The sequence below is a fragment of the Choristoneura fumiferana genome, chromosome 26 (assembly GCF_025370935.1).
Source record: "Choristoneura fumiferana chromosome 26, NRCan_CFum_1, whole genome shotgun sequence".
NCBI classification, from domain to species: domain Eukaryota; kingdom Metazoa; phylum Arthropoda; class Insecta; order Lepidoptera; family Tortricidae; genus Choristoneura; species Choristoneura fumiferana.
This window is the reverse complement of record NC_133497.1, coordinates 8304345-8314600: the sequence shown is the minus strand read 5'-3', so window position 1 is coordinate 8314600 and position 10256 is coordinate 8304345. Positions and strand designations below refer to the sequence as shown.

General features: G+C 38.4%; 1 protein-coding gene across 11 annotated transcripts in view; it reads left to right on the top strand.

Moving 5' to 3' along the window:
• The first annotated feature begins 2340 nt into the window (after window positions 1-2340).
• Window positions 2341-10256, top strand: part of LOC141442770 (zinc finger Y-chromosomal protein 1-like) — a 51048-nt gene continuing 43132 nt past the window's right edge. For 6 of the 11 annotated variants that reach the window (XM_074107873.1, XM_074107879.1, XM_074107880.1 and 3 more), the window contains exons 1-5: window positions 2341-2608; window positions 4704-4855; window positions 5973-6014; window positions 6751-6813; window positions 8848-8987. In XM_074107873.1, coding sequence (XP_073963974.1) covers window positions 4777-4855; window positions 5973-6014; window positions 6751-6813; window positions 8848-8987 — 324 coding nt within the window. In that variant the 5' untranslated portion in view covers window positions 2341-2608; window positions 4704-4776. The remainder of the gene's footprint in view (window positions 2609-4703; window positions 4856-5972; window positions 6015-6750; window positions 6814-8847; window positions 8988-10256) is intronic. The other 5 variants (XM_074107874.1, XM_074107881.1, XM_074107878.1 and 2 more) reach the window with 1 other exon arrangement.

The following is a 10256-nucleotide window of genomic DNA, read 5'->3' as shown; positions in this document are numbered from 1 at the left end:
TAATATCTGGAAAATTTAAATAATATTTAAGTATCAACATCGTTTAATCAGTGTACAGCAAGTGTTGTCAGCCTCATTTTTTTTATTTGCCGCGTTTACTCGTGGAAAGCTTTCGCTGGCCAGTCTACTTCTGATATACTTCCCATGTCGTAGCTCAGCTTGGTATATAGGTAAGGTTTAGTACCCGTCGGCCACGTCACGTTCAATGCCCGGCCCAGTTTGGAAGGATGTTTCGCCCAATATTCGTTATTTATTAGTTACGAAAGAAATTTATAGATCACTAAATTACTGAAAAAAATGGCAAGAATATTAAAATATATCGAAAAATAAATGAATTATTAGCGAACAGTAGTTCATAAAGCAAATTACAATCCGGAAGCTACATATTGTACTAATACTTATTCTGTGGTATTATGATAATTATTTGTAATACTAGATTTTTTTCGTGGCAATAACATTTTTCTTTCTCTCATTCTCTGAGGGCCACAAAATAATGCTACTTGACCCCGGCCGGCGCACAGCCGAGGTCGGTGCTTGCAGACCATCTGTCAACACGTCTATAATTACACGCATCTAGTTGCTTCGACAATGTCATCGAGTTGTCCTTCTTGATCTGTGACAAACAAAAAAATAAAGATTCCCGGCCGGGGCAGTTATTTGTATGAATAATACGAATGTTTGTTCTCGGGTCTTGAATGTTTAATATGAATTTAGTACGTATTTATCTATATAAGTATGTATCCGTTGCCTAGTATCCATATATAGTAGGTACAAGCACACTACAAGCTTTGCTTAGTTTGGAACTAGGTCAATTGGTGTCAAGTGTCCCATGATATTTATTTATTTATTTAAGCTTTTCGAATACTAGCTTTTTTTGCCGACTCTACTTTTAAATAATTTATTGAATCAAGCATTATTTTGGGGAGGTACCTACTTAAAATTACTTTGCTCACCCGCGAGTCCAGCGACCTTACAATAGCTAAATAAAAATACGTCTATGCAACAAAGGTTATGTTCATGCGTTCCTCCACCTCTACACTGTAAGAACACTGTACTCAAACCCAACTATCACCACCACCACACTACACTGAAGCGTTTCGAACTCAACCAGTTCATATTCAGAGCAACACAACCCTTCACCATGCTACCAGATGTTTAACATCTGATCTGGATCACGGGATTTTGATTTGAGTTGGAAGTTTAATGACGCTAACTGTGAAAGCAAGATATACGAACTTATGCGACAAAATACGATGACAAATCATAGCTCACTACATCTGTATGAAATACAGAAAAGCGTCGCGTCGTAAATTCTGTTAGGGCCAAGTCCCTTTCTTAATATATACGTAATTAGTTTTAATTATAGACCGTTTCACGTCTACCTTACGCTACTTCACGTGGTGATAAATTTAGGATATTATTTACACTAAATATAGTAATGAAACAGTACGTAGGCAGGTACTTATTATGGGTACTTACCTTACACTTTGAGGAATGGGAAGAAATAGTTTTATTTTAAGATACCTATAATTACCATTCAAACCGTATCAGGTAAGTACTCAATTTTCTTGACTTATGATATCATTCCATATGGCGTATTACACACGTTCAACGGTTGTCTGAATTCTTGTGGTATTAACCAAGAGTATAATTATAATAACTTGGACTTTATTTGATATGATTCGTACCTTTTCGTTTTATCTTTTGGATATGTAGTAGATTAGATTATACCACTTAAAATCAGCGGCGGGGTAACCATTGCGAGGCTCCGGGCGGCAGTTCTTTGCGAGGCCCTTTGTCCATCGTGAAAGTAAGTATTTATGTAAGTTTGTGATGCGAAAATATAGTTAAAAACCTTGTAAAAGGTGTTGCAATAAATAAATACTGAATACTAATTAGCTTGGGTTGTTAGGCCCATGCAAGAGCGAGGCTTCCTCGCGAGGTGCCCTCTTGTAGCGAATAGCTATACTACTGTGCATGCAATCTGACATGACAACATTTGAAAGCATTCTAATTTCAGACCTAAGCTTTATGTTACTAACTTTTGCTATTCGACGAAAGATGGCTCTAAAATAAGTACCGAAACCAACGTTCGGTTCATAAACGAATTTAGAAAGTTGTTATGTGTCTTAAATCTAAATCATTCATACGTATTTTATTAAAATTACAGTACAATATTGCACATCAATACCGATGGGAAAAAACTAGTTAAATAGCTATTTCTATAATCAGCGCCAATAAAATAGATTGACCCTTAAAATTTTAACGAGCATGATAAATATAAGCTAAGCTAACTAAACGCAGCTAAAAAGCATTTGTTCGTATTTTAAAAGAAAAAAAAATACAACATGGCGGCTGGTTTACGCAGGGCGCCGTTCGATTTATTTGTTAAAGTTAACTATGTTAAATGTTTATTAAAGTGTTAAAAATAAGTGTAGTGTAATGTTATTGGACATTAAAAATGTCGACAGCAATGTGGAAGCTTGAAAAGGACTTGTGCCGTTGCTGTCACGCAGAAGGCTCCTTCAAAAACTTGTCGGAACCCTGCTTCCAGTTAGGCCAAGAGGAGATATATTCCGATATGTTGCAAGAATGCTTAGATGTTAAGGTATTTATCATTGAAATAATCCTTTACTACTTACAGGCACTGCGCTAAGCATTGACATCTATGTACCTTACATAGATGTCGATGGCGCTAATAAGGAAAAACTGAACAGTAAGCAAATATGAACCGTTCGCAGTATTTTCTATATAAGACTACTTTTTATTCATTTATCGTTCGTTATACACGTACTTTTAGAATGACTGAGCACAGTCTCTTTAGTTACTTTGTATCACACCGTTTTAATATAAAATTTTCTCTTAAATCAAATTTAATCTTACATCAAAAATTAAATGCTTCAATGTTTACCACCAAAAGTAAAATTATGCTTTTAAGCCTCGGAAAAAATAGAAAAATCAAAACAAATTCAGCTCTATGTTTCTCCACTTTCATATGGTGTTTTCGAGAGGGCTGTTTATTAAGTATCATCGCAGAACCTTTGCAAGGAACTCTACATTTCAAACAAGTTGCACTTCATATTCCAGTTGGGAGCGCCAAAGTTCGCATACTATTTGCTAGTGATACTGTAATTTTTGTCCAAGTCATTGTTTGTCATAAGTTTTTTCCCACTGAAACCTTAGTTTTCTGAAATTATTAAATAGTCATCCCATAGAAAACTATAGGTTAGGTTAGGTTTGTTTTATAACAATCCTGAATAATGATTGGATTCAGAGAAAAAAGAGTTATCACAAACAATCAAACAATTTAGTCGACCAGATGGCCTAGTGGTTAGAGAACCTGACTACGAAGCTTGAGGTCCCGGGTTCGATTCCCGGTGTCGGGGCAGATATTTGTACGAAAAATCACGAATGTTTGTTCTCGGGTCTTGGGTGTTTAATATGTATTTAAGTATGTATCTATCTATATAATTATATTTATCCCTGCTTAGTACCCATAACACAAGCTTTGCTAAGCTTACTTTGGGACTAGGTCAATTGGTGTGAATTGTCCCGTGAATATTTTTTTTTTTTTTTACAATCTTTCTGACAAACATTACATTTGGACTTCTAATAAGTATGCAAGCTGATATGGACCCATTTCAGTCATTGTTTATTCCAAGCATATATTTTTTTATAGCCAGCTCTGATTTTATGCATTCTATGTTATTTAAATGAGTAAAACCTATGCACAATGTATTAGTTCCATTTGATTCTATTGTTTTACTTGAATTGGTTTAATTTTGCTTTGTTCAGACCAGCTAGATACAACTACAAATTATGTATTAGAATTTAATTTAAAACTACTTTGTATTATAGAACACAGAATTTTATTATTATTTGTATATTCTTTATTTCATTGTATATGTAGTTTTTAAGTATTTATTTGTAATTATTTTATGTTGAAAAAATGACTTTCTGCCAAGTTTCTTGCGGCGCATTCTTCTTGGCAATGATGGTCTTTCCGAAAGCGCTGGTAGTTTTAAAAAATGACGTGTAAAAGTGCCATTGCGGCCTATTTACTGAATAAATGATTTTGATTTTTTTTTATTTTGATTTTGAATTAATAGTAATAAAATTTATCATAAAAATAACCTACTCAGATAAGTTAAATAACCGCTGGCATTGTCGTTCAAACATGTCATGTCAAACCCTCACTTTGTCATTTTAAAATTTGATGTATTGTCTCAATGTCTGTGTATGTCTATTTTAGGTACGCAACAAGCACTTCACGGCATCCAAAGTTTGAAAACTGTTTTCTAAAAACTGGTCAAACACGATTTACACTTGTGCTGCTGTCAGGAGTCATTGGCAGTAGTGGTTGCTAACCTAAAGCGACCAGTTGCCAAAAACAAAAAGTTGAAGTTGAAGTTTAAAATTTGATACCCCAGAAACAGCTGTACCGATTATAATGAAACTAAACTAAGATCACTGCAAGGAAACTCGCTTTCACTTAAAAAAACGCATTGAAATTGGTCCATCCATTTGAGAGCTATGATGCCACAACACAAACAGATTTGTTTTGATTTAATTAATTACCATAACCTTTCAAGTACTTCAAATTTTTAGGGAGAGGGGGGTTCCTCATTTAGCCTTGCCCTGGGTCCCGAGCAACCTTAGTATGCACTGCTTAAAAGTTGATTGACCCTCTTCCTATGTTCCAGATCGTCCCCATGACTGGAACCCTAGGGGACGTCACATTCACAATATGCGAGTCGTGCGTGGCCCGGTTGCGAGATGCGGCTAACTTCAAGAAAGCAGGTGCTGGACTGCGAGGAGAGGTTCAAGGATATGTACAGTCGCAACTTGATTAGAGGTCAGTCTGGTCCTCTGGGCCCAGCCCCCTCACATATTAAATAAATGGGTTGATCAACTTTTTCTTGCACCTCGTTGCCATGGTTACGTCACTGGACAACTGTTTAAAACCATGAGTTTACAATACAATGACGTAGTACAGAAAACACAGGTATATAGAAATTTTCCGAGATAAGCAATAGGAGTTTCTAATATGTTTGTTTGTTTGTTTGTTTGTTTATACAAAGGTTATAAGGGTATATGTTTTCTGTAGTTAAAAATAAAATTCATTGAGCATACGTTTTTGTCATAGTTAAAAGCCCATTTATTTACGGGCTATCTCCTATATAGTTTTGTTAAGGTTAGCAACCTGTTACTATTGTACCGTTTTTGTCAATCTTAAAACCTAAAATTGCTAAAAGTGGTTCCGAAGCGGTAACGTTTTGTGTGCTCTACCTACCCCATTTGGGAATACAGAGATATGCTTGGGAGTTTCTCTACGGGATTGAATCAGAAATAAGGAGATATGTAGAAGAACAAGGGTCACCGACATAGACAAGCAAATTAATTGAAGTGGCAGTGGCCGTTGGGGCCAATAAGATCTCGAATCGAGACCGGGGATTGGTTAGCTCAGCGTAGGATGTCCACCAATAAGACAGTTGGATCTGGTTAAAGCCGTAGATTCTCATTGGATGCAGGCCGGTTCCAACTGAAGCAACTGGAGGCCTATGACCAAATAACCTTTTTAATAGTAATTATGCATTATTCATATTTGCAAAGTATACTTTTGGCGGTGACCTCAAACAATTCAACTGCACACAATTGAACTGATTGAACTATTTAAGCCTGTGTTGCCATACAATTTAATAATAATTTTATTTATTTATTTTAATCTAGTTTTTAGATTTAGTGGGGACATATTTAGCGTCATGTATGTCTTGTATTTGTTCTATGTTTGTTTTTATGGCATTAGAAAAATGTATTTTCTTTCTTTCTTATCATATTGGTTACTGCAATGCCATGGTGCAAATGGTGCAATTTGGTTCACATAGACGAGATTGTCTGCATCAAAAAATTTTTCTTCTGGAAATGTTCAGTTAACAAAAACATTAATTATGTTTACTGGTTATTTGTTTCAGGTTTTGAAGTGAAAGATGAACCTTTATTATCGGAAACAGAAGGTACAGTTCACCAAATTTATTTATTATATTTTGAGTATTATAATAAGCTTTAATTTAACTTTATATATGCATGCTTCAAGTCATAGAATAATTCTCAGTCGACCGCTTTCAGAAGAAGCGACGCGAATTTACAGATTCATTGGACGGGCCTTTGCATCCAGAGACGTGGTTTCAGTGCAAGGAGAGTGTAATATCTGTTTTAGTGTGGTGTATATATCTGAGGCTCCCCATGAGGCTGACATAGTCACATTTGGTGTGCTAAAGCCTCGTTAAAATATTAGAAGGAAAAAAAAAAAAAAGTCATAGAAGCCAAATTTGATTGACCTATTTCTAAGTTATTTTTTTTTTAAATGAGAGGGAAATGGCAGCTGGTTAAGCATGCTAACATAAAAGGAAAAAGTGAAAAATATAACAAAATAAGCATGCTGCAGTTGCTTCAACTTGATGTGCTGTGCTAGAACGGTTTGTCTAGAATTGGTTAGTAGATCAGTAGGAATCAAATTGAAATCGAAAGTAATTGCTACCAAAGGTTTTATTATTTTAATGGCTTAATTTGTTTGCCAATATGATATGTATGAATACCCTAGGTTTTCCTCTCCACGGAATTGTGTACAAGTGGTGGGGGGTAACAACGTATCACAAAGGGGTCTTTTTGCGGTTTTACGCTTATATCTCGTAAAGGACTTACACTATCAAACTCTGTTCTTCATAAAAGTGATTGTTATCTTTTTTACAGAAATGAAAGAAGAAATACAAAGTATGGACGATGAAGACGACGACACATTCTTGAATTTTAATGGTATGTATAATATTCTAACTTGCTAGACTTGACTGAGTGGGAGTCGTTTGACGATTCTTATTTTAGTCTGAACCTTCGTGACGATATTCTTGTGAAATATGATGTGGCTCTTGTGAAATATGATGTGGTGTGGATCTTGTGTAAGCCGTGGTGGCCTAGTGGTTTGACCTATCGCCTCTCAAACAGAGGGTCGTGGGTTCAAACCCCCCGGCTCGCACCTCTGAGTTTTTCGAAATTCATGTGCGGAATTACATTTGAAATTTACCACGAGCGGTGGTGCGGTGAAGGAAAACATCGTGAGGAAACCTGCACAAACCTGCGAAGCAATTCAATGGTGCGTGTGAAGTTCCCAATCCGCACTGGGCCTGCGTGGGAACTATGGCCCAAGCCCTCTTGTTCTGAGAGGAGGCCTGTGCCCAGCAGTGGGACGTATATAGGCTGGGATGATGATGATGATGATTTTGTGGCGGTTTTCGGAAAATGCCTCGTAATTAATAATCTACTATTGCTGAATGTTTAGAAAACACGGAGCTGATTTATTAATAAAAATCAAGATTCCGTGATATACCGTAGTATTTGTGGCTTTAGTGGACCGTCTGGGGGTTACATCTACTTTTATAGGCTGCGTGCGTATCCACTAGTGCTATGTGTGATGCGTTGCGAGCAATGTGTTTCCTCATAAACCTTTTAAGCTTTTTCAACTAGCTACTACTTCACGCCAGCCCGTCACCTACAGCTTTTTAGAGCGCAGGCTAGGCCGCTTATGGAATACTGTTCCCATCTCTGGGCTGGAGCACCCCAGTATCAGCTTCCATTTGACCGCATCCAACGTAGGGCTAGGCTCGGATACCGGTTAAATTTCCAAACCGTTATCATGTACTTGGCGCAAAACCTTTTCATTTTGGTTTCGTTCGCGATACCGTTATTTTTAAACCGGTTTTTAAGGGAACATTTCCATAAAGTTCTTGTCAGGTTAACCGGTTTAGAACAATAAAAACCGGTTTATTCCGTCGCAGGATAAACGTCGCCGCCCGCCGCCGGCCGGCCAGCTGTCACAGCTGTCGCAGCTGTGCCCCTTAATCTTCTAAATGTGTGTTCATTATTGTATCGAAATCGACAAACGTTTATATACCTACATGTACAAAGGCAAACTTATCACTTTAGGGGACCTCTACCGGTCAACTAATATTATAAGTGAGGAAGTTACTCCTTATCGCTAAAGCGAATGGACGGATTTTGATGAAATTTGATATGTAGATAGCTGGACATCTGGAATAACATATAGGCTACTTTTTATCCAGATATTCCTATGGGATAGGGATAAAATGTCAACCACTATAATTACAGGCCGGAAAATTGGCGTGAGTTACACCTCTGCATTTCTTCCGTGGATGTCGTAAGAGGCGACAAAGGATATAGGTTATAGGATATAGGTATACGTAGGCGACAGGCTAGCAACCTGTCGCTATTGTACCGTTTTTGTCAAACTTAAAACCTAAAACTGCTAAAGGTGGCTCCGAAGTGGTAACGTTTCATGTGCTCTGCCTACTCCATTTGGGAACACAGGCGTGATGTTTGTTTGTGTGTGTGTGTGTGTGTGTGTGTGTGTGTGTGTGTGTGTGTGTGTGTGTGCGCGCGTGCGTGCGTGCGTGCGTGCGTGCGTGCGTGCGTGCGTGCGTGCGCGTGTGCGTGTGCGTGTGTGTGTGTACGAAACATTGACGAATCCCAAGGGAATTTAGATTTATATATATTTCGAAGTTTTAATTCAATTGCTAGATCTAATAGTTATAGTTAGGTTCTCGAATGGCGTCCGCGGACCGGGAGACGAGCTGTCGGTAGGCCTCCAACAAGATGGAGCGACGACTTGGTTAAGATCGCGGGATCGCGGTGGATGCGGAAAGCACAAGACCGGTCTGAGTGGAGAGCCTTGGGGGAGGCCTATATCCAGCAGTGGACGTCTTTCGGCTGACATGATGATGATGATGAATAGTTAGTGTTCGAAGCCGCGGGTCAAATCTAGCCTATACTTTGCAGACGGCGACGACGACCTAACATCGGACCTGAGCGCGACGGCGGACGCAGAGCGTAAGACCAGAAGCAAGGGCAAGGCGAAATCCAAGCCCAAGAAAGCGAAGCAGGACAAGAAGACGAAAACAAAGAGACCTATTAATAAGGTAACATTTGCAATGAACTAAAAGAATTACTTTGCTCACCCGCGACCTCATGATAGCTAAGTTTATGCAAAATATGCGTGTTCATGCAGCTCCTCCATCTCCACACTGTAAGAACACACACAAATCACACAAACCCATCTATCGCCACCACCACCCTACACTGACGCGTTTCGAACTCAATCAGAGCAACACAACCGTACACCATTGCTACCAGATGTAAGACTAACAAGCCACAACAACCGTTTTAATTTGTCACTGTAGCTGCCTAAGTACCCACCTATATTTTTTCTCAAACAAAACTACCCACAAAATATTAATACATTTTAATCAAGATTGGTTTTTGGAGTCTTTTTGTATTTTTTATTTCAACTCCAAATTTTGTTACTTTTACGGTCATCCCGTAAAATCCATATCGAAAATACAATCTGAAACATAGATGCACAGAAAAACCAGAAAAAGAGAAGCGCTGGGAATCGAATCCAGGTCCTCAGCATTCCTTTCTGCGTGCTTTACCTCTACACCACCACTGGACAGGAGTACAGACACAAATTTCTCCTATGCACCACATATCTGTTTGAATGTTTTTTTGGACTTGTCATACTGGAGGAGTTGCTCTAATGAGGGCTATCGTTTTTTTGTCTCACTAGATGGCGCACTGTTGCGTGAGGTTTTTAAGTGTGGCTTTCAGAGTCTGTTATTACGGGCGTTAAAACAAAGTTTAGATTAAAATCATATTTAAAACACCTTAAAACCGTACCATAAAAATATCAAGCAACCACAGTGTTGCTTAGTCCCGTTTTGTTCGGAAAAAAAGGGAGGACAAAAGTTTCCGAAAGACAAAACTGTCTCAAAACACAGACATTCATTGCCCCGTAACGCATAATTGCCATAATTAATTTCAGGTAATGCAAAATATTCACAAATTTTTCTAATTATAAATAAACCCGCGTAGCTCACCCAAAAACTATGAGATTTGACATTTCGGAGACCTCACGCTACACTAGCGCTCTAGCGGCGAATTCATACGCGATAGCCCTCATTGCCACGCTGAGCAGGCGGGTTGGCAGTCGCAGTGTGATCCTACCCAATCTTCGTAAGGTTTTTTTTTACATATAACTGACCGTGTTTGACCCCTATCTCCCCTGATGTTAAGTGCAGATGAGCCCAAAGGTGTGTCTCACTGGTTCAGTAACAGTATATAGGTAGGATCTTCGCGAGTTGGCTGGCTAGAACTGGATGAGAGTGGCCGAGGATCGTGCTTAGTGGCGT